General features: G+C 28.4%; 1 protein-coding gene across 1 annotated transcript; it reads left to right on the forward strand.

The window, feature by feature from the left end:
* Positions 1-14,423: 14,423 nt before the first annotated feature.
* LOC109793609 (endo-1,3;1,4-beta-D-glucanase) lies at positions 14,424-16,713 on the forward strand. The gene is made up of 7 exons (XM_020353080.3): positions 14,424-14,699; positions 14,956-14,977; positions 15,271-15,397; positions 15,553-15,643; positions 15,753-15,842; positions 15,924-16,024; positions 16,288-16,713. Exons 1-7 carry the CDS (start codon positions 14,549-14,551, stop codon positions 16,426-16,428), a joined length of 723 nt encoding a protein of 240 aa, XP_020208669.1. The 5' UTR covers positions 14,424-14,548; the 3' UTR covers positions 16,429-16,713.
* The last annotated feature ends 10,291 nt before the right edge of the window (positions 16,714-27,004 follow it).

Raw genomic sequence — 27,004 nt, forward strand, 5'->3', positions numbered from 1 at the left:
TAAGACTCAGTATGGATACTTTAAGTTTAAGCTCATCTTCTTCTTTTTTTTAATCTTGAAATTATAATGATAAAACCTGTGTTTGAATATAGCATTTTTTTCACATTATTATAACTTTTATTCGATTTTAGTAGTCAATCAATTTTATTTAAAAAAAAATGAAGATAAAATTAGGCCTATAAGTATTCTTTATTATAAAGAATTATATTTGTTTGACACTAGTAACTCGTTAAAAAAAGTGAGTTGGCAGGAGTTTTCAATTTATTCCAATATTAAAAATATATATTTATTTTGTTTAAGGTTTAAGTTTTGGTTGACGGAGCTTTCGAAAGTAAAGTGGTTAGGTTAGGTAGGGATGATGACATGGTGGCTGTATTATCCCCACCACACAAAGTGGGTCCAAAACATCAAGTGGTTGGGTTTGGGTAAAGATGAGTGTGAAAGGACCCTTCTTTTGATTCCCACTCTTCCATTGAGATAAGAAGGCAAAGTTTTTCAATCATTCATGAGAAGAAAATATGCTCTCATTTATTACTCTTTTGTATAGTATTTCATATTTTCATATTTGAGGTTTTGAATGGGACATGTTGGTAGGTAAGGACTAGTGCCTTGATCAGTTAGCAGCTTCATTGGCCATTCAGGGAACGAAATGGGACCACAGTACCATGTGGTTCGACACCTATCCAAACAAACAATAAGCTTCAGCTGATTGGGAGGATAGGAGAAAAGAAAAAAAGATGGTGTCTTCAAGTTTTGGAGAAAGTAGCTTTCTCACATTACAATATTAGGAAATGTGTCAATTTAAGACAAAATTTTCCACTTAAATTTTCTATACTTGGAAGAGTTACAATTTAAATTTAGCTATTTAGTTATGTAATTTGAGTCTATTATCACTCATATCAATTTAAATTAGTAAAGAAAATATTTTTTATATTTGTAAAAATTAAGATTTGAATTCAACTATTTGATTAAGTAATTTAACTCTCTTGTCGCTCCTGTTAATTCAAGTTAATAAAATAATATTTAGAGAAAATTTACAAATAAAATAAAAAAATAAATATATTTTTAGCATTTCTTCTCATAACAACGATGAAACTTAAATTAAAAACAACATTCAAATTATCTAAAAGTTTCAAACCACCCCACCACTAGATCTGTCATGCAATTATAAGTTAGAATCTAAAGCAAAGATTTTAGTCCTTTTACTTATAAAAAAAATTCTAGGAAAACACCCTCTCATTAATTAAATTTAATTAAAACTAGAAAAATAACAAAAAATAAATTATTAAATCAAAACAAAATTCACTATTTTCTTTTCTATTTCTAATACATTTTGAACAATGATATAAAAAATATTTAAAATTGTATTGCTAATATTTTTTATGATAATTGCCTAAAATAGGAGAGTCATGCTACTTCTTGTCATCATTTTTCAATTTCCCATATTTATTTTTATATAATTTATATGTATCATTTATTATAAGTAATTTTGTTTGATTCAGGTAAAATTAAGTGGTAAAATTTTTCTTTTAAATATTTCACACAATTGTATATATATCCAGAATTTGTACTGAGACCACCAGTTAAAATAAAACAATATCATATCGATTGATCTATGTGTTTGTCGGTTCAATATCTCATATATTCTTTTAGAGTTCTTGACATTGAAATAATAATAATAATAATAATATATTATAATATCAATAAATAATAAAATTTAAATTAATTGATAAATTGATGCCTCCTTTATTAAATTTAAAATTATTAAGAATAACTTAATATATTTAAAACTTATTTTTGTCCAAATTAATTATATTTAAAACTAAACACACACACATATATATATATATATATATATATATATATATATATATATAATTTTTATGACTGATTTAAAATTTTTATTGAGGATAAGGATGCCGATAGAGAAATTTCCCAAAACATATTTAAGGATGGGAATTGTATTGTGTGGCCTCTGAAGTAACAAAATCCCCAAAGCATATTTAAGGATGGAGATTATATTGTGTGGTCTCTGAAGTAACAAGATCGTCACCACCTTTCTGTGAGAGTTATTTTAATCCTTTTCTTAATAATCAATTTATTAAGGATGGGGATTGTATTGTGTGGCCTCTGAAGTAACAAAATATCCAAAGCATATTTAAGGATGGAGATTATATTGTGTGGTCTCTGACGTAACAAGATCGTCACCACCTTTCTGTGAGAGTTATCTTAATCCTTTTCTTAATAATCAATATATATATATATATATATATATATATATATATATATGAATGAAAGGAATTCAATTATTTCAATAATAATTTTTTTGATAAATATATTTCATTCAGTTATGTGTGACTTATATTAAATTTTAACGATCTAAGTGTTAAATTAAAACATCAATCATCATCAACATTAATTGATACAAATGAAAATAACTTATATCTCTTAATTAAAGTGTCCAAGGTTTAATTTGAATCTTAATTTTAAGTCTAAAATAAACTATATGTTATCCTTTATACCAATACTATAATTATAAAAATAAAAAAAAAACTAAAATATCATCTTCTTCTTCTCCTAATTTTTATAATAAATTGATTAATAATCTAATTAGTATATTAATTTATTATGTTATGACTTTAAGCATTTATCTATTTATTACTTTTAATCGTTATTACCTTTTTTTACTATATAGTTTTATTCTTTGCATCATGTTGTTTGGTAAAGCATGCGAGAAACTAAATTAAATAAGTTTGTAATATGAGTAATCCGACACTTCTTTGTAAGAGTATATGTTTCATTATTGTTAGTCTTAAGAAAAGTTTATTTAGATTTTTTTAAGATTAAACATCCAATTTGATCTCTAAAAGATAATAAAGGTAATTGATAGATCCTTCAAAAAAAATTGTAGCATCTGAGTTCCTACATTTTAACTTTGTTATGCTAGTTAGTCCTCCCATTATACTCGGTTACTAACTCTAATAGTTTCTTGAATAGTTAGTAGTTAAGTGTTAAGTTGGCACCTGTAACGTGTAACAACCTGAACACATCGGAATGACAGGGATCTAGAGATTTGTAAAAGTGTGAGATTATGCAGTTGAGGGTAATTTAAGGAAATTAATTTGTACTACCTATACCAACGAGATGCATCTACTTTTCGATAGTTCATCACTTAAGAACTTTACAGTTAAGCATGTTTGGCTTGAAGCGATTTAGGAATGGGTGACTTTTTAGGAATTTTCTTAGAAAGTGTACAAGTGAGGACAAAGTACACTGAAAAGTCTTGTATTAATTTGTGGGGACAATCATTAATCTTAAGGAAGCCAGGCATCTTATAAAGGGCTTTCAATGAAGGATTACAACTAATGAAGGATTTTGATCAACAAGGAGTTATGTGAAGTGACACCATGTGAAATGTCGTGAAGTGGAGTCATTAAGATATCAAATTTGATGGGTGTTACAAATGATATCAAATTAAAGAGGTCTTATTTCCTATCATGGTGTGATTTAGGGACGAATTAGATGAAAGCTAGTGGGCTTGTAATAACCTGGTCACATCGAAATGACAGGGATCCAAAGGTTTGTACAGATGTGAGATTGTGTAGTTAATAATGACTTAAAGGAAATAGTTTGTACTACCTACACCAACAAGATGCATCTATTTTTCAGTAATTCATCACTTAAGAACTTCATAGCTAAGCGTGTTTGGCTTGGAACGATTTAGGAATGGTGACCTTTTGGAAAGTTTCCCAAAACATGTGCAAGTGAGGACAAAGCATATTAAAAAGTTTTGTGTTGATTTGTGGAGACATTCATTGATCCGAAAGCAATGGGACATCTAAAAAAAGGCTACTGATAGAAGGTTCTAACCGATGAAAGATTCTGACCAATAAAAAATTGTGCGAAGTGTAGTAGAATGAAACTACTGAGATGTCAAATATGAGAAGTGTTATATAACAACCTGCTAATAGGTCCCTACACTTCACAACTCAGTAACTAGCAATAGAAACATACATTTAACTACTTAAGATTAACATGCAAACAGTATATGGATATACACGCAATAATATATACGTGTAGAAGTTTTTTCAACAACTAAAATAAATAAAACAAAGCCCTCAATGGGACCACAATTATAATTGTACAAACATATATATATATATATATATATATATATATATATATATATATATATATATACACACATATACAATAGTTTAGTACTAAAAGTATAAACTTAGATTGTTAGTTAAGCAACACTACAAATGAAATGTTACACCAAGGGTAGCTCAAAATAGCACTACCATCCATCAATATAGCTCTCAAAAAAATTCCTATTTGGTTTAACCTTACTTGCTCTCATACTACGTATGATCATCACGGTCCAAACACAAAGAAATATATAAAGGTAAGCTAGTATTTTTTTTTAATTCCTGGCCATAACAATTCCATGGGGTTAAACTAAGTTTTCAAGACGAAGTCATTGCAGGTGAAGAATCATACGTGTAAATGAATCTAACAAGATAAAAAGTTTGGTGAGAGGTTCATACAATGCTTAACTGCAACACTATCTCGACGACACAGTTAGTATGATCTGATTTGATGGTGAGACAATTTGGATTAGATAATAGATAGGGGGGGGGGGCATGTACTAGAAACTAATCTTCATGATTCCTAGTCCCAACTTTATTAGGAAGAACATAAAATATTTTATGGCTTGATTCTCATATATCATCAATTCTTTTGAACTCCCATTTTAGATCCACTAGATCTTTCAAAAGATGCTGAATGAGGCTTGATACCAAAGCCAAGACGTCAAAGGCAAGCAAGTATAATTGATCGATGTCGAATATAATATATGTGAAAGTTTCTGTTGTCCTTAAAATTTCTGTGCGTGGAAGCTAGTGGCTTACCTAAAGTAAAAGCTCGAAATATCTTATAAGCAAGGGAGTTGTTAATCAGAGTCTTAAGAACACTAACAAAAAAATCAACATGTAATTTTTTATTTATTAAAATCTAAAATAAAGTTACAGGGAAGAATATATAGATATACTTTTTAATAAACGTTTTCTATTTTTTTTTTCTTCACCAATACACTAAGGAAACTTGTTAGCATTTTCATATAAGTAAACCTTCAAGATTGTGGTGGCCAATATAAAAAAAAAAAAAAAAAAAAAAAAAAAGGGGAGAGAAAAGAGTTGGGTCAACAGCTTTGCTAAAAGGTTGTTGGATGTCTTCGGAACTAATTAACAAGTATAGGTACGACATTAACTATCGTAAAGACTAGGCAAGGAAGATATTGAAATCGATTACTTTCTTCCTTTAATAATAAATGTTGTACTATTTTTTTAATATAAAAATTAAAAAAAAATAGATGCAAAATAATAATAGTTTTACAAAACTAACTTTATTAACAATTCTTTTTATTATAAATAATGCAATACAACTTTCTAAAAAATATAATTAAAAATATAAATAACCAATATCATATTAAAAAGAAAATTCACAATAATATAAATGACATTTATTTTAAGATTTATTTTTCTTTTTACATGACATTTCTTATAAGATTGAGTTTCACAATTAAAAATGAAATTCACTATTTTTGACTTGGTAGCTAGAATTCTAATTTATAATTCAAAGAAGTAAATGAAGAGTTTATAATCCAAAGAAGTAAATGAAGAAAATAAAATATAAAAATAAATAAAATTATTCTCAGATCTAATTAATAAAAACGAAAATATTTAATCAATTGTGTGAATCTTGTGAAACTATGTTGTTTTCACTTTAATTTTGATGGATAAAAATATATACTATAAAGGCTTAAGAGTTAACTTTTAGGTTTTGGAGCATAGAAAAAAGAAATTCTAAGCTTAGCTTTTAGCTTATGTAAATGTCATAAACTTGTGTGAGAGTCGGATTAGTGGAATGGAGGGAGTGAGGGACCACTAAACCAGAATGGAAATCTAAATATGCTAGAGGTGAAAGGAAATGGTCATTGATAAAGATTTGATCGAGTTATATACATGGATAAGGATTAGTTACATGACAATTTAATTGATTAGTTAATTTTTAACATTTAATGCTAGTTTGACTTAATTTTTAAAATTGAATTTACCCAATAATGGGTGAGAAAATTGTTATCCACATTCCGCACGAAATTAGGAAATAGTCTACAAGTTTACCGAACTCAGCTAATTACGCATCAATTATTACTAGGAGTACTAACAAAGAAAATGACATTCAGTAGCTTATGAAAAAAAAAAATTATGGTAGATTTTGCTGTCATTTGAATATGTAAGTGTATTGGCCAACTTTGCCAGACTCAATTGACTTTTCCTTGTTCATTCGCACTAAGTATTTAGTGAGTTTTAAATAGTTAATAAGATATTTTAATAGCATGGATATTTTTATATAATTATCGAAATATATCTTCAAGATATTATATATATAATTTTTGTGTATCTCATAAAATCAGAATCACATAATTAAGGATAATATTTTAGCTAATCAATAAAAATATTTCTTAAAATTATATAACATTATTCTTAAACTTACAAATAAGATCAAATATTTATATATGAGATATTAGCTATCATTCTACAAAATTTCATTCTTAATATAAACTTTTCTCTGACTTGAATGTTAGAATATTTTTATAAATATTCTAACCACCATGAGTATTGGAATGATCGATAATATTAAAGTGACAAAGACATCATTTTATCATTGAAGTACTTATAAATTATAATATAAATAATAAATGATTTTTTAGAATAATACTTTTTACAACTTATCCATTATTAAAGATGAAATAGAAAATAAAATTATATATATAATAAGATAATCTTCATTATCAATATACTGATAAAACAATAAATAATAGCATTGCTAGACTCCAAAATCATCAATTCTTGCAATTTATAATAAGGGCAATTTTTTTAAAAGGACAAAGCTTTGTACGTGCTTATGCAATTCTGAATTTTTTTTTTTTAAAAAAAACAACTAATAAATTTAGCCAATTTATCATGCCTAAACAACCGTGTTATATTAGATACTACCCATTTATATGTATATATAGGATTTTAGTAAAAGGTTCATTGAGAATGGCTCTCTTTTTTTTTTTTTTATGGAAACATTGAGAATGGCTTTGAATCAAATTAAAAAGTTGGTCTTAGAATGACCTTTTTTTATTTTTATCATTGATTGGCTTTCTAATAAAATGTATCATTACTTGTAAATTTTATCAATAATCGCCTGCAAAAAAATCAATAACCAAGGACTTATTTTTCATAAATCTATTTTCTATTTTTAAGAATCAAAAGACACTTATTTGATAGTAGTACTTTTGGAATTTTTTTTAAAAATAATATTTTTTAATTTAAAAAAATCTGAACACTTCTAAATTATTTTGATTTTCAACTTTAATTTTTTTATTACTCACATTATTTTTTGCATTGTGCTAACTTCTTTACTTTTACCATCTAAAAATTTAATTTTAAAATTTTTTATAAATATCTCTCTCCAATTTGTTTTTATAAGATTTATTTTTCCAATTCTTTTATAACTATATATAAAGACAATTCTTTATTTTAGTGTTCACAATATTTTTGACAAGTTTAATTCTTAAAATAAAAATAAAAAATTACAAAATAATAATTAATAAAAGTCATAATAATCTTTTAATCTTAAATTTTTTTACCAAATAATAATAATAATCACACATTATCCTACTACGGTTTGTATTTAAATAAAATTGGTTAAGTTAATTAGTAATATTAAATTAGTTATAAATTTATATATATATTTTTTTTCTTTTCAAAACTACTCCTTATGTTAATGAAATCTTTACTCCGCCAATTACTAATTTTTGATTAATACTCCACTGATTACAAATTGAATTAAGAGAAATAATTTTAATAAAAAACGTTTCTTGAAGAAAGTCATTAATGTAAGAAATATTTTAGATTAAATCTATAAAAAGAACAAAACGATGTTTTTATTTTTGTAAAGATAGAAAAAATTACAAAGATGGTCGCAATGAGAATTGAACATAGGTCCTCATGCTTCTAATTACTCAAATCATTCCTCACCCAACCACTAAGCTAACTCTAGTGGTCAAATGATATTTTTATTTAATTCTTATGAAAAGGAACAGAGTTATAATTCTAACTAGAAATACTCTCATGATATGAGTAAGAACCTCTGGCTAGAAATACTCTCATAATTTTACTATCGATTGAGTGGAAAGAATGATATCAACTTAATTTTTAAAATTCTAAATTCAAATTAATTTTTTAATAATAAATAAAATTTAATCGAACAAGTTAAATCAAAAAGAAGGAAAAATAATAATTTAGTCACGAATATACACCCAGATACAATTCATTTTATGGACATAAACATTCTATTACAATAGTACCATATCCTAATTTTTAAACCTACATCATCATCTATCTACCATATATATGTTGATGATTGCAATTCCTGCAAAACTCTTGCCAAGGAATCTTGTGCAGCAGCCATTTGCATGTGCGCTAGTGGCACATTTGTCCTTGTGCTCTCGCATGCCTTTCAAGTTTTTAATTTAAAATTTCTATTTTTCATAATTATAATAATAAAAACCTATTATTATTCGCTTAAGATCTATTATAGCGTGACAAGGAATATAAGAGGATCTTAATCTATTTTGAAACAGACAGCGTTGCTTCAGTACATTCATGTGCATCTTTTGGCCGAGATAGGGAAGGAACTCAGAAGCGTGATTAAAGAAATATTATATATACATGAAGGATGATGTTTGTATTCATATTCTTGCAATGTATGTTGGTGGTTCCTGTTTTTCGGGTGAGGGTGGGCCAATTCGAGCACTGCATTATGCAGAACTTACTATTGGGTCAGACACGCCTTCAAGGCGTCAAACACGATTCAGTCAGGAGCATTTTGTCTTGCCCACGTTGAGTCTTGAATTGGTGGCATCAAGCGTAAAAAGAGAGAATTGTCTTGTTGAATTGGCATTGAACGTGGGTTAAATGACATTAAGCATGAGGTCAGAGAATTACTTTTGCTTGGATTGATGTTGGACCCTAAAGAATGTGAAGAGAGAGAATTGGGACTCTGCCACACTAGACACGAGGGCCTAGGGGGTCTCCACCTAATCCGTGTCTAGTGTGGACGAGAGCACCTTGCCTCAATGGTCAGGCACAAGTTGGATAGTGTCGGATATAAATTATCTTATTTGAATGTGTTCCTTATATGATTGTTCGCTGAACATGCATATGATAGGTGAGTCTATTGCATGTTGTAGGTTGATTGATGATGTAGTTCTATGTATATTGATCTAAGATGATATATATATATATATATATATATATATAGAGAGAGAGAGAGAGAGAGAGAGAGATGGTTGTATGGTTGAAATTGTAGAGATGTATAGGTATGCTATAAATTTATGAATGTTGTTAGATTTATATCCATTAACTTGGAGTAATGAATATAAATGAATGTTGTTGAGGTGATTGTTGAAAATGCTTTAAGTATTTAAGTATGGTGTGTTGACCTATTGAGGTGTTGATGTTGAGAATGCTATAAGCATTAGAGCATGTTGACTATTTAGGATTACAGGAAAGGATGTTTTTGAAAGTTGAATATCCTATTGTGTGATATTGGTATGATGTTCTAGGAGGCTAGTTGTTGAAAACCTTCATCGAGTAGATGATAACTCTTGGAATGGATTATATAGTCTCCAATAGGTCCTTATTCAATATTGGAATAAGGTATGAAATCGATGACTATCATTCTTAATTGATTAATGGAGAGGTGTGTAGTATTGCAAGGATAATGAGTGAATTAATCCCACAAGTGACTTGGTTAATCTATGTCAACGTTGTGGTAAACCCACATTGTAACACCTTCTATCCTTCATGCATAATAATATAAAAAATAATCTTTTTGAAAAGAAATACTTTATTATATATAGGGATTCGTTTATTCCATAAGTAAGTCTATCTAGACTTATTCCGTTCAATAACTTATGTTCTACATCAAATTTTAACGATCCAACCATTGAATTTAAAGTTCTTGATGCATAGATTAAGTCTGCAAAATTTTGAAAATCATTTGATACTTCATTTCATTAATTCAAATTGATGAATAATCATAAAACCATTTTATATATTGATTTGAATTAATGAAACAAAGTATAAAATGATTTTAAATTTTTTTAAAAAATTTACAAATTTGATCTATGCATTAAGAACTTTAAATTCAACGGTTGGATTGTTGAAATTTGATGTAGAACATGAGTTATTGAACGAAGTAAATATAGGTAGACTTACTCTTAGAGTAAACGGATCTCTCATATATATCTATATGAGGAGGGTTCAAACGACACCAGTGTAACTTTTACAAAGTGTTACACCGCTAAATAAATTTATATTAAATGTGAATTTTGAAAATCCAACCGTTAGATTGAAAGTTCATATCTCTTAGATCATATATATCAAATTTTATATTAATCTAAGATGATTTGATACTTCATTCTCATAAAACAAAATTGATGTAATATATACACTTCAAAATATACTAAAATATGAACACTTTGATTACCTTCAAGTTGTTGTTCAATTTTAACAAAATTTGATATATATGATCTAAGAGATATGAACTTTCAATCTAACGGTTGGATGTACAAAATTCACGTTTAATATAAAGTTATTGAGCGGTGTAACACTTAATAAAAGTTACACCGGTGTTGTTTAAACTCTCTCTCTCTCTCCTCTCTCTCTCTCTCTATATATATATATATATATTATATATATATATATACACTATGAATCTAAGGACTATTTGTACGAAAATTTTAAGTAATGATAGTTATTCCACTATTAATAAGTAATTCTGTTAAATATGGGAACTGAGCTAGGTTATTACATTTGTGATTAAAAAATGTTTACTATAACCATGAGAAATATCTTGAATTAGCAACAAATTTGTTAATACTATTACATTTTGGTGAAATTTTCTTTCTCTGTGATTTGTTTTTCGAAAGGATTTTTTTTCATGCTCTATACTTTCACAATCACATATACATTCTTTTTCCATATTAGAAGCTCTGAAACCAGAAATCACTATGACATAATTTAAGAGAAGTCATGCAATCCAGAAGTGAGAATTTATTTGGGAATTTGTTTCTTCTGCTTATAATTTATCTTAATAAAAATATAAATTTCTTTGTAAAATAATTGTGGATGAAGTTTCAAAAACTATAACAGAGTATAGTAAGAAACATAGCTATTTTCTCACTTTTTGAGCAATAATTTTTTCTTTTCTTCTTAGGACAATCGGATACAAGAATGATGAATAGGCCCATCAAGAAATGTCCAATTGGGTTTACCTGCCATGTTGGATGAAGTTCATTATTGTAGTCCAGATGTCCAATAGTATGAAAAGAGCCCGTCCAACAAACTTAAAACAGTTCTGTTATTCAAAGTGTTCTTTGTTTTAAATAGGGGTGGCAAAACGGGCCAGCCCGCCCCGTTTTAGTCCGCCCCGCCAATGGCCCGCCAAAAATAGGCCGGGTCGGGCTGGCCCGCCAATGAAAAACGGGCTGAAAATGCTGGCCCGCCCCGCCTAAGGATGGGTTGGCGGGCTGGCGGGCCGGCCCGTTTACCCAAAAAATATTTTGAAAAAAAAAAAAATATATATATATATATATATATATATATATATATTTTGTTTAAATAAAAAAATGAAAAAAAAATTATAAAAATACAGAATGCCAACTTTAATCAAATATTCCAATAAACGTACGAAACTGTGAAACTAATCCCTTGATCCAGAATAGTGATTAAACAAAGCGCCTAAGTGGTGACCAATATTTAAGTCCATTATCCATAATAAGTTGATCTTTTCAAATTATACAGACACGTGACATTACTAGTATAACATTAATTAATAGTTTATGTTGTGTCCATATCCAAATTTACACGGTAGTGGAAGCCAGAACAGGTGGTCTACGCATCATTGAAAAAATTAGAAAAAAAATTAAAGATGGTATGCACGAAAGGAATCACCTGTTTTACTTTTACACGCACGCGCAATACACAGAAATGACGGAATCACTTGTTCTGGTTCTGGACGAAGCAGAAAGCACGCGAAGCGAAATGGTATGCTCTTCGCCCTTCGGTGGCTGCGGCTGGAATGAAATTCATTTACGTTCTCTGTTGGCTTTGGCTGAAATTGATTTAGGTTTTGCTCTTTGGTGGCTGGAAATGGGCTTTGTTGGGCCTGTTTTTTATTTATTTATATTAAGCCTATTACTTATGCGGGCTTGGCGGGTTGGGACGGGCCAGCCCGCTATTTGGCCCGCCGGGTTGGCGGGTTTGGCGGGGCGGGCTTGGCGGGTTGGCGGGCTGAAATGATGGCGGGTCCACGGCCCATTTTGCCACCCCTAGTTTTAAAGTTAAATAGAATTCACTTATAAAATTAATTTAAAATATTAAATGTAATTAAATATTTGTTCAAATTAATTTCAATCAAGCAATAAGTTGGTCCGACTGAACTCGAATTTCAATCATTAATATTATAACATATTTTTATGTAAAAAGATGAGAATCAATTTTCTATTCTAAATGAAATGGTGTTAGATTCCTTTCAATAAAGGTGTCAATGGGGCGGATTTATTTGACTCATTTACTTTTTAATAGAATCATTTATTTGAATATAAATCTAACTTAATTAAGACTTGACATACAAGAAAAAAATTAGATTAACTTTATGTTTCTATATATATCATTTAAAAAATATTCATATTATCAATACTGATGTAAAAGAAAAACTTTATATCTCTATATATTTTATTTAAAAATAAAAAATAAAAGATAAAAGTAATTGAAGTTAAATATAAGTAAATGATTAATAGTTGAAAAGCTTGAGTGATTTTAAATAATTGTAGAAGTAAAATAGTTATTTATTAATAGTTTGGAAAATAAAAATTACAAACTAAAAAATAAGGACAAATCTATAAATATAGAAGTTAACATTAAGAAAAATTATGAAAATTGATATTACTTTTATTAATAGTATAAATATAAATTAAACATTGTTAATTTTTAATCTGAAATAACTCATTAGCAAAATAAATAAAGTTGAATATCTTAAACATAAACTCATAGGGTAATTTCACATGCAAGTGAGTTATAAGGACAACACGAGTACACGACTATCAACTTTACAATTTCATGATTTTCATTTGTGTGTCTTTTTATTTTTTTTTTTCCCCCATTTTTTCTTAGGGTATGGGAGCTGATCTCGTGACACCTGCATTAAAAGAATTTCAAATGAAAAATAAATTGTTAGTTCCAATTATAAAATAAGCTGGTTACAACGACCTTTTTTATTTTTATTTTTATAATTATTGTGGAGTTGTGTTTTAATCAATCTCTATATTAAACACAAATGTGTGAAAACATTTTTAGAGACATTTCTTTAATGAGAATATTTATAAGAATTATTTTAACTTTTTATATAATTTAATTTTTATTAATCATATTTATATGTGAATTAAATTTTAATATTTTAAAGATAAATTTGATGAGAAATTTTCTAGAATTATTTTGAACTTATTAATTTAACTTTTATTTATCACATTTATTTATAAATTAAATTTTAAAATAAATTATCAATAATTAAAAATAATTTTTGTCACAATATAAATTATTTATTATAAATTTATAATATAATTTATATGTTTAAAAATATTTATTTATACAAATTTCAAATATAATTTATAAATTTAAATATTATATTTATTTATATATATAATTTATTATAATAAATATTTAACCTGTATATTATACAGACTAAAATATTAATATAAAATAATATATATAAAAAAATTGTTTCAATATTGTGGCGTTCATTTAAAAAATTTTAATGATTTTTTTTATTGAAGTAAAACAATAATTGTTATTATAATAAGAATGACCATATAATCTTGTCCAAAAAAAAAAAAGAATAACCAGATAATATTATAGAAAAATGTGAAATATTTTTAAAAATTAGTAGAGAAACTCCTTTAAATTTATCACTGAAGATACTGTTAATTTTTCATGTGCTGTCATTACTGATAATTTGAAGTCTCATATTTAAATCACCGAATCAAAATGAGTATATTTCTACACATGAACAGCTAGATTAAAATGATTTCAAAATCAATTTCTACTGTACAGCTTTTCAAAAGGAAATCATAAATAAAATCCATTTGCAAGTTTCGGAATATAATTTATACTGTTCCAGTATTCCTAAAGTTTGAATAGTATGAAATTATTTGTCACTTTATTTTGGAATTAGATAATGATTAATCTCTCTCTCTCTGACGTATTCAATGACGCTCTTATACTGTTGTTTACTCCATTTTGGGTCAACTCTTTTCATGCGTTCGTTAAGCATTTTCAGTGTCCTTTTCTTCTCTGTTACTCAGGAACAACGGTCATACAAGTCTAGTATCTAGAATTCCCTCGTTGTAGCCATCAATAGTACTTTAGCCATGTCAAGTCCTCAGTGTTTTGAGAACCCACCTAACCTGAACTCGGGCATCCATGGTGAAGGAACTGTCCAAGAACTTGGAGGACTTAATTCCTATGTCACTGGATCTCCTGATTCCAAATTGGCACTCATCCTAGTCTCTGATGTATTTGGTAACAAACCCATCTCCAATTTCTTATCTTTCAACATTTTTACAATATTCTTATATTAATATGTCATTTATATTGTTCAACTACATGTTTCAAATCACTAGATTTGATTTAATGATAGATAGGTAGCATATACATGATTTTATGTTCGAATTATGACGTTACCAATGTAATTTCTACTGATAAAAAAAATGCATACTCTCAAATCCAACAACTTGCAACATTAAACTAATTGTAAGTTGTTTTGAAATTATTTCAGGGTATGAAGCACCAAATCTGAGGTAAATAAACTTTTCACTACCATGGCTTATTTGCAAGTCATATAACTATTGAATCCCTTGTTCTGATGATCGCCTCATTGAACAAGTGTGCTTGCACAATAGATTACAAGGTTAACATGAAGTTGAAACTACTCATTATTTTAATGCAAGGAATGACCAAGTTTTATGAGACAACTATATATCAGGCCTCTCAAGTTATCCATTGTTAGGCTTCAATGCTTCATTGCTGCATCTGATTTACTGCTTCTGAAATCATTTGCCATCATGAGCTTTGATATTCTCTCACTGTGAAGGAAACTTGCGGACAAAGTAGCAGCAGCTGGATTCTTGGTTGTTGTTCCTGATCTTCTATTTGGTGATTATGTTGACCTTGATAATCCTCAATTTGATCGAGATTCGTGGCGAAAGGTTCATGGAACGGTTTGTGTTTTTTCTTTCCTATATCTACTTTTGTAATTCATATCAGACCATTCTGCTTGATCACTGGTTGGATTATAAGTCATAAGATTTTCTTTAAAGAATATTTTCTTTATAACATGATGTTTACGCAAATATGCTGAATATTTTCTTTATAGGATAAGGGGTGTGAAGACACCAAACCTCTAGTTGCTGCTTTAAAGAGTAAAGGTGTTAAGTCCATAGGGGCTGCTGGTTTTTGCTGGGGAGGTAACTCAATTTTTTGCTCGGTCAACTTCTTCATATCATTTAACAAGATTAGAGACAAATCCCTGTAATAAGATATGTGGAATGGTTTAACTTAATAGCTTTGATCCAGGGGTTGTGGTTGTGAAGTTGGCAATTTCCAGTGACATTCAGGCTGCAGTTATTCTGCATCCTGGTCCAATCTCAGATAATGAAATTAATGGTAAACTTTTTGTTTTATGTTTTTCTACTTAAATAAATGATTATTGAGATTGTTGACAAACTTAAGTTAGTTTTTCTTCAGAGGTCAGGATTCCTATTGCTATTCTGGGAGCTGAAATTGACAATATTTTCCCACCAGAAAAGTTGAAGCAAGTTGAGGAAATGTTATCTGCAAAGGCTGAGGTGAGAAATTCTGGGGCAATCCTACTTTGTTGCAATTTCTTAACCTGTGAACAAAATTTCCAACTTTTGATGAGGCTGGTACAATGACATCATGTGGCATTTATATTTATTAATTAGAAAATTGTCCTGCTGAAATGAATTACAGTGTTCTCAATATTTGAGTACAATATTCTTTGATCAAGAGCAAATAAATTACATCTTACCCTAGTCAAAATACCAATAGGTACACTATTGACTCCAAATATTTTATGCTTTTCTATCAGCTTGAGAGCTTTGTGAAAGTATACCCTGGTGTTTCTCATGGATGGACAACGCGGTACAATGTTGATGATGAAGCAGCTGTTAAGAGTGCAAATGAGGCGCATCAAGACATGTTGAATTGGTTTATCAAGCATGTCAAGTGAAGGTTGTTTTCACCACCAGAAGATGCCTGTGATTGAAATTGTGAAAGAGTATTTGATTGTTATTGTCTTTGATTAATGAAAGAATACAATGTGAAAGAGTAGTGGATTGAATGGCATTTGTATTGTCCGTGACTTTTCTAAAGATTGGTGGATCTATGATAGGTTAAAGAATAATAAGTGGGATTAGCTTTTCAACTCTACATCCCAAGAATATTCAGTACCCATGTCCTGTTTTTCAGCATTGTCTGCATCGATACATGAAAAGGTTAAACTTTTTCCTTTGGATTTCCAATCTACCTAAATCTAGCGTTTATGTCAAACTATTTTTTGATTTTAACTATTCTTGTTAATCACTTGTGTTGATTTCTAATCACGAGTTTGACGATGATTTTCTCGTTCGCGTGATAAGAGCATGTGGCAAATTTAATCAAAATTTACAGACATTAACCAGGATGACAAGTTTTTGCGTATAGAAAAGGTTTCAAGGATTATTTGCATTTTTTTTTTTTGAATTTCAGAATTAGATTAGATGCCATGTTTAAATACTGGAGGATGAACTTTTGTCAACGTGTTTAACTATATATGACTTAGAAGAAATATACTGTTGATATACATACATGTCTTTGTCAACGTTGAAGTGTCCTACGAGGCTCGGCGGATCTAGGATATTGACTCAAACAGTTTGTTTAAATAAAAAATAATTTTATATATAACACTATAATAAAATGTTTTTTTAGTAATATTAAAAAAATATTTCTAAATTATGAGTAAATATTATTAATATTTTACTATATTTTATCAAATGTAAGATAAAATTTATATTATTAAAGACTTTTAATAATATTTTAAATATTAATGAATATTTTTGAAAATGTTATTAAAATGATATTTTTTTTAACATTTTAATAATGTTGTTAAGTTTTTGTAAATTTTATAAAATAATTATTATTATTAATATAAATTTTACTATTTTTTTAATAAGAGAATATATCTTAAGTTAGATCGTCTATCAAAGTTTATTTATCTTAAATTTTAATATATGGTTACATATTTTTTTTGTATGTTATTATTTTATTTGATGTGAAATTTTAATTTTAAAAAATAATTAGAGATTGAAAAAGTATACTTTTTATATATTATTTTTAACTTGACGCGAGACTTAATTTTGAAAGATAATTATGAATAATAATATCAAGATTATTTTTTTTTTCTGAATTGAACAATATTGAGATAAAAAAAATGTTGATGTATTTATAGTAACATTTTCTTAAAAAATGTTGCAATAACCTATTAACTTAATCTATAATAACATTTTAATAAATATAAGTAGACAAGTTTTACTAAAGATGTTAAATTTAGTAGTGTAATAACATAAATATTAATGTAAAAGGGGAAATAACCATTAGAAATGAAAAGCGAGCTTAAAGATACAAAAAATATAAGAAAGAAATTAACTAGCTAGTAAAAGAAAAAAAAAACAGTAACTCAAGATACATATATGTAGAGGTGTTGACAATGTTTTTGCCATAAAAGTAATCTAAACCAAACAAAAAAAATTAAGTATGGGTCGATTTGGTTTAGTTTGAATGAATTATGAAATTCAAATCAAATTAATCTTTTGTAGTTTGGTTTGTTTTGATTTTTACAGTTTAATTTTTTTTATTTAAAAATCAACTAAAAAAATGTAATAGTATTTTATTTGTTTAAGACCTTACATAAAAAATAAAAAAAATGTAAATATTAAATATTTTGATCACTTAATGTATTTAACACTAATTCTTATCTTATTATTTTAGTAAAAATATTTATTTAATTCAATTTTAGTTAATATATTAAATATTTTTATTCTCATATATATAGTTTGTTACTTAAAAACAATTATTTTCAAATGTTATAAATAAATAATAATTTTTCATTCTAATATTCAATTTAGTATGTTAAAATTTTATAAAATACCTTTTAAATATTATAACGTATATTTGGAGACAAAAACATCTTTTATTAGCTTACAATTTATAAAAACACCTTTTATGTTATGTATCAATTTTGTATACATGCATTATACATTTGGAAAAAAAATATATTTACAAATAAATGTGATTGGTTTGATTTAAAGCGATTTTAAATTTCAATCCAAAAATTGAACCAAACCACATGATTTTAGAAAGTTAAAACCCTAACCAAACTAATTTGCAATTTTCTATTGATTTTCAATTTTTTTTAATCAATTATTTGCGTTTTTTTGTTTGTGTTGTTTGGATTTTGAACACCTCTACATATATGTATTTTCCTTAAAGTCAAAGATGTAAATGTTGTAATGATTCAACAAATTATTACAATTAATATAGGACAATTACTACGTTGTGGAAAATATAATGAATTAGCTACACTAAGATTCTCATGCAATAGTTACTTGAGCATTCATGCTACATATATATATATATATATATATATATATATATATATATATATATATATATATATATATATATATAGGATACATAAAACCTAAAATAGTTACTACTTATAAGACTAGAAAATACAAAGTCCCTTGTGAGATTACGTTTAAATCATGTATATATATACAATATATATATATATATATATATATATATATATATCAAAATATACAAATTACTAAAAACATAAACCATGTGATCAATCAAGCATCTATAGACAACCATACTACATAAGAGTAGTGTATACGAAACCGATCATTTCTGGTGTGACCATCCACTACAAGCCATCTATCTAAGTTAATCCTGTTTTGTTCTCATATTAAGTATGATTATTGCAGTCCAACTACAAGAAAACTTGCAAAAGAATCAACATAACAACAAGTAAAGAAAATATACTACACAAGATAGACAACTTTAACAACAGTAAGCTCATAGCATGATATCACCTTACTATCATCATTTACAACTTTCAATCATCAAATACAACTTACAACATGAACAACATTCTCAACATAAAACAATTTTAATCACAGCATAAACAAATTTAAACAACTAATGCATCATTACACATATCAACTTATGGAGATTTCCTACAACAGAGGTGAGAATAGTTTGACCCTATCGCAACTAGATCAAGTATCAACAACTTAAGGTCTCTTTGAGCACCTAGTAAAAAAATCAAAATGTTGTCTAAGGTTTCGTCACTTAAATTAAGAAAGTTTAGTGCTTGTCAGGGTAGAACAACTTGGGTTGAGTCTACCATGACCTTAGCATGCATATCTAAGCCTTATGTGAAATTAGTCCACCGACTATCCTCCAAATACAATGCATCTTTCCAACAATCAATTAAGGATTATATCCCTCAACTTCATACGTTACTCAGTTGGTCACTTCATACATTTATGGTTCGACCTGCCCCCCATATGGTTCTACATTGGCTGCTTTATAATCAATATTACTCAACCTGGCCTTCATATTGTTTCCACATAAAACCTAAAGGATAGAACTTAAAAATAACTTCCTATTCAGAAGCCACTTATTGAAGGGTTTTTAACTTTGGACTCTCGGAACACCATAACTTATATCTACAAAATGGAATATTTTAATTTTTAAAAATAATTTTATTCTCTTCTAGTTTTTATGTATCTCAACTTAAACATGTATTTCATCATCTCATGTTTATACAACTTAACATCTTAATCAACTAACAACTTACAACTTCATCAACTCTCTTTTATACATCATCCTAGATGAATACATAATGAACTATAATTATACAACACCATAAATCATGTGTGTAATCAATATATTAAACTCATTCTCAACACTTAGTCAAATAACAACAAGTTTTTCATTTAGCAACCCACGCCCGATGCAATTCTCCCAACATCGGCATCATTGAGGCAAAGAGCCTTTGTCTTGGTCATGCTTGATGCCACTCATCTTGGGTCCAAAGTCACCAAGTCAAAGAGCTCCTCAAGTAAGCACTCCTAACACCTCATATTTCTTACTCAATGTGACCAAGTTAGAGAGTTCCTCGTTGACCCGCGCTAGCTAGACGCTACCAATCCCGTGCTTGGTGTCATCAAGGTAGAAAGGCCTTAACTTGAGTCATGCTCGACACTATGAAAGCGCACCCAACTTGACAAAGGATTCCACACTTGGTTGAATCTTATTTTGGCTTAATACCTACGAATAACTAAGAGAAACCAGCATGAAATCCAACTTTCAACATGTACATAATCTATTTAGCACATTTTCAGTATAATAAACTACTTGCAACCATCAAACACCAAAATAACCAAACCTTCCAAAGGCACCTTTAAAAACAACACTTTCAACAACATCATCATCTCATGATTTCAAACAATCTCAACTACAATTTCTAATTTCAGGCAGCAAACAACAATTATAATTCAACAACTTTCAATTAACAAACTTTTCATACCTCGAATCGTCTAAAAATGAGAAGAGGAGAAGGAGAAGGAAGAAGAACTCGAACTCTTCACATGACTCTCAACCTCAAATTCTTGGCTTCCAAGATTTGAATCTAACAATATATTGTCGCTACCCAGTTGAGGGGAGGGTCTTACAAGGTTTCAAAAGAATTAGAAGAAGCAAGGTTTTTTCTAGCTTTAAAGTTTATCTTTCTAACTTCTCTCTATTTTTTTCAAGATAAATTTATGATGTTCACAAAGATCTTAAGTACTCTTTCTTAAACTTTGTCAATTTGACCCTAACTAAAATTACCTCAACAACAAATTGATTCTCGAAGACCAAAAAGTAACATTTTATTTAATCAATGTTATTATCTTTAAGCTCAATGATTCAGAGCATTATAAACTACAAATAATGTTACTTAAGATTTCTATGAAACTTATTATATATATTTTTTATTTATAAGAATTATAATGATAGTCAAAAAATCGAACTTATTAAACTTATTAAGATGTGTATTAGTTAATCCTATTACTCACATTTTTAAGAAACTCCACTCCAATGTCTTCCTAATTAAATGAAATCTATGTAGAAGTTAGAGTTAATTTCTTAAACTTACATAGTCATTTGGAACAGATTTAACATGAAGTTAAGAGGATTTAACTAGCTACATAGATGTTTATATCTTTAGGTAATGTTTTCATTGCAATGGCATCCTTATTTTCTCTTCTTATTCCCTTACTCTTAAAGTTTATTTAGAGTAATATACTTCAAATGTATTTTAAATTTTAAATATTTAAAAATATGTTTAAAAGTGTGATAAAAATATATTATTACTATATTTAAAATAATTTCATATTAATTATTATAACATGAACTCGTGCATCGATAGATAATACAACTAATTATTTATAAATCCGTACAATGTGCAAATCAAAATCGATTTGATGTAAAAGCTAGTTTCTTTTGCTTCAACAAGATGCGTGTCAATCTTCTTTGATGTACAACCAGACCGCCGACAGTGTAGCATAGTGTTGCCTTCTGTTCATTTCATGCAATAAATTAAAATCATTTTAAACGAATAAAAAATTAAATAATATTTAGTTACGAGGATACTATGAGATCGAACAAGAGCACTATTGCATCCAACGAATCAAAAAAGAAGAAGATAAAAACTGAATTCAGATCAAAGATCTTCGATCATATGTTCACTCTATAAGATTATAACCATTAAAATTAAAATATTTTATTTAATTTATTAAGATCTTCGATCATATGTTCACTCTATATTTTATTTAATAGTTTTGTTTATTAGAGTTTAAACTTTGAGAGTTGAGAGAGATATTCACGTTGAGAGTATATTGCAGAGTCTGTTAGTATATTCCCTATAAAAAAAACAGATAACAAATAACAGCGTGCGCGGGAGAAAGGTATATATCTTTGTTCATATCAGCTTCATCAAATTGCATATGGTGGTAACAACTTAGGTTTGTTGCAAAGCAATTATAAGAAAAGAAAACAGGTTAATCATATCTTTTATTCTTCTTAATTTTATCCAACTAACTATTTTCCTATCTCACTCATTTTTCAGCCAAGAAATGAAGAACCCCAAGGATGAAGGAAAGAAGAACTACAAAGATAAGGATGATTTTCTCAGTCTCAGGCCACCGAATAATCGTGGAAAGAGAGCAAGAAAATCTCCCTTAAAAAACCCTCTTCAGAAAAAGCAAGTTCCACTCACCATTCGCATGTTGGCACCGTACACAGCGTCCAACAACCCCAACATGCATGATGCTGCTCATGAGGTGCATGTAAACACTATTCCTCCACCCTTTCCTTGGGCGAGGGATCGGCGAGCCACCGTGCACACGCGCGAATACCTAATGGAAAATGGCATCGTTACCATCACGGGGAGCGTGGAGTGCAAGAGGTGCAAGGTCAAGTTCGAGATGGGGCTTGATCTTGAGAAAAAGTTTGATGAAGTGTGGAAATTCATTCAGAAGAACAAACACGATATGTCTGATAGGGCACCGGATAACTGGGCGATTCCGGTGCTGCCAAAATGCGAGCATTGCGGAGGAGAAAACAGCGTCCAACCCTACCTTGCTGGCACTAAGAAAAAACACATTAATTGGTTGTTCTTGTTCCTCGGCCAAACCCTCGGATGCTGCACGATTAAGCAACTCAAATATTTCCTCAAGCACGCCAGCATCCATCGCACCGGTGCCAAAGATCGGGTCCTTTATTCTACCTACATGACCCTATGCAAACAGCTTGTTCCTGACTGGTTCGATTCTTTGTGAAATACCACAAACAATCGATACCACGTACGAGAAATTATTATGTCCACATGACGTCTATTTTGATTGAGACCAAAGACTATGTGGTTTTTGAACTATCTAATATTTTTTTTCTTGGCTACCTACCTAGTGCTTACTTTTGTCATCTCAGTAGTTGTCGAATTTGTTTCTGAATTCAATGAAGTTGTTTCTACCAATACACAGTATCGTCATTGTTAATGTGATATTAAGCAAAAAGACTAATAATTTTTAATTATTTTGGAATTTACACGTTTATTTACTGTTAATTTGTTTATTTTTGCTTTCATGTAACAATATGGTATTACTATCATTTCAAAATTTGTCAAACTTTTATTATGTATTGCATCAAAACTCCTCCAACGACTCTACTATTCACTACAAGGAAAGTGATATATGATGAGTGTAGGTAAAACCAAAAACTTCATTTACTTATAAATAATTAGTGTAGATAAAACATAGATGCTTATACTTATAATTATATGTTGTAGGTAGAATCTATAAAGTCGGTACTATATAACTTATATAATAAGCGAATACATTGTTTGTAAGTAAATGTAAAATAGACATTTATCAACAAAATTTTGACTTTTAGTTATAGTTTATGTTCATCACTACAAGTCATTTTTTTAGGGTCTGTTAAACTTTTTTTTTTTTTTTTTTTTTTTTGTATTTGAATATTCCTATAGTAAATCGTCGGATTTTGTTATGTCTAGGTGGATGGTTAGTCTGTTGCCCCATTAATTATGCGGTTAGTTAAAATCTTCATCTACAAGAAATAATAAACTTTCAAGTACAAAATCCAAATGATGCGTAAATAACAACAAACTCATTTTATTTTGAATGACGAGACAAGTAATATAACAATGGAATTAAAATTTTCCTTTCATATTTAATTTAAAGTACTTAATAAAATTAGTGGTCAGAGCTAGCTAATATACATTCTTCTGCATTTCATATGATATTTATATGGTTCATTTCATTCGGCATACAAGATTCTGATGGGTTATGCTAAGGTGGGAGCGTCTAATGTAGAAATATATTGAATAAAAGTGTGTAATAAGATAGTTCCCTTGAAAGTTACAGTATTTTCATGAAGATTGTAACAAAATATATTAGCTATGAAAGTCAATTCATGATGGAGGGGTATTTTAACTGGGGAGGACATGTGGTGTGTGTGATGCAAGAATGAAGTGAAATCAACTAATCACGTGTTGTATGAGTGCTTATGGTTTTCACCGGTTTGATTACCTTATTTAGATTGGGTGGGTTGGAATTTTTTTTTTTAAGGAGACTAAAGCTCAATTTCATCCTTATACAAGTTTGGTAAGTGGAAAAGGTATAGATTGAAAGGATGAAAGGAAATTTGGTTTGTTGTGGTATGCGTTTTGTGGGATGCTCGAAATGCCAAGATGTTCCATCAAAACTAATTGACTTGACTGTTATAACAGAATCAACAAAGGCGAAATCTTAGAGTTTGTTGAGGACTAGGATTTTACTTATACTTATCACTAAGCTCTTGGGTGTTGAATTTAACGATATGTTTAGGGGTGTTTGTTGATCAAGTGAAATGTTCTTGAAGATGATTGTGAAGATAATATTTGATAATTATGTAGTATGAATTCAGACACGATACAAGAACACGATACAAACACACAATACTACAAAATCAAAAAATATAAGATACATAGACACGACGTATATATAAAATATAATACAAATAATTAACATGAAAAAAAAAATATTAATATGAAAATAACTTACTAAGTCTCAAAAATAAATTATTAAGAGACATTATATTCTACAATAAATTTTGTTTTTTTTAAATCTTGAATCTTTCTTTCATTGTTTATATTTTTATTAAGATTTTTTCTTTTATATATTAATGAAGGTTAAATAAGGAAAGACTTTCCTTGTTTTTGTTTTTATCAAATTTTTTTCTTTAAAAAAAAAACTCAAATCCTCCCTTCTTTAGTTCTATTTTTATTTTTTTTTTAAAAACCCTCAAATTCTCCTCTCTATCTCTTTTTTTTCTTTTATGTTTTTATTGGGGTTTATTCTTTTCCTTTTAAAAAAAACTTAAATTCTCCCTTCTTTATTCTTATTTTTATCGAGATTTATTCTTTTTTTATTAAATAAAATCTTGAATCTACATATCGGATAGTGTATCAAAATAGAGATATGTTAATTTACAGGTGTCTGTGATGAAGACATGTCAATTTTGTAAATATCCATAATTAATGGAGATATGTCTAATTTGTGTGGATACAGTTTATTGAAGTGTCCAAGACACGTCGTCTATGACATGTCCACTCTAAAAGAATGTTAGGGGCACCTGATGCCATGTCCGTGCAATATAGTTTAATAAGGTGGTCATAATGGTTAAAAAATCTTTTAGGTTTGTGCAATAAATGAAAACAACACACATATAAGGATATTTGTATAATGTGCATGCATGCACAATATACATGTTAAGGATGTTATTACATTAATTAATTAATTATTTTTATTAATATGTCTTAATTATGAAAACTAACTTTATAGCTTTTAATTTCTAAAATAAAACTCCTCAAACTATCTCTCTCCATTATCTTCTATTTAAAAAAAAAAAAACTCATTTTATAACTTTCATTATCTATTCTCCTTAGAGTGACTGATATAAGGGATTGAAAGGAAAGAGAATGGGTATGGAATTGGGGCTGAAGGAGGAACCTGTTTTAGTGGGAATGGGAGTTGTTGCTAAAACTAGAGAATGAGATTGATCAAATACAACAATGGATATGGAAGGCCGATGTATCTACCCGATATACAGTAAAAATTTACAAGGTTCTCATGTCAAATAATAGATGCCTTAGGGGAGTTTTTTTTTTCCTTCAATATATATATATATATATATATATATATATATATATATATATATATATATAGATGGGTCAAATGGGTGATTCGAATGTGCAATTTTGAGTGGTTAAAATGGTGGGGCATCAGCTCTGCATTACACATAATGATGCTCAAATCCATTTCCTACAATTTATTTAGGGTTGCTAAATTGTAATGCAGTTCAAAGTAAATTTAAATGGCAATAAGTTGTTTGGTTGGTTAGGAATGCTTTGTTTTTTCATGATATATACAGGTGGGGCATTGATAAAATTGTAGAAATGCTTAAATTACAATCTTCGCAATATATCTCATAGACTCATAGTTAGGTTTTGCATATGCAGTATTTGTTTTCATGTTGGATATATACTAAATCCAAAAGCATGTATGTGAAGAAAATAAGTATCTGGGGAAAATAATTTGGAGTCTAAGGGCGAGGGTATTTTGTGGAGGAAAATCTAGAGGAGCTCAGTTAAAGGGGTAAATCAGATGTTATGATAGGTGTAAAGGATTAATAAATTTTATACCAATAACTTCATTCCTAAATGGTGTTGTGCTAATTACAGATTTGGGTTACTTTGTAAATCACTATATATATTACTATGATTGTCTTTTATGTATGAAATGTGTTGGAATATTTTATTTTTAATTTTAATTTTTTTTATTTAATTAGTCTTCTGTTTAAACTTTTATTTAATATTTTAAAATTAGTTTTAGTTTATCTTTTGAAGTTGGTTACTTTTTATAATTCGTCGACAGGTCTTTTATCATGTGCACGTTGAGCTTTGAATATTGTACTTAGTTTTTAATTGACTTGGTCTGTTCACTTGCCTGATAAATTTTCTTGTTGCTGCATGCATCTTGAAGTTGGGTTTTTTTTTGTATAAAGTAGGTAGTGACTATTATTCTCTATATATATATAAAGAGAGAGTGTGTGTGAGTGTTGTTTATGAGAAAAATATATATAATACGGTGAACAATCAT

This window comes from Cajanus cajan, chromosome 1, assembly GCF_000230855.2.
Source record: "Cajanus cajan strain Asha chromosome 1, NIPB_CcT2T_4, whole genome shotgun sequence".
Taxonomy (NCBI): domain Eukaryota; kingdom Viridiplantae; phylum Streptophyta; class Magnoliopsida; order Fabales; family Fabaceae; genus Cajanus; species Cajanus cajan.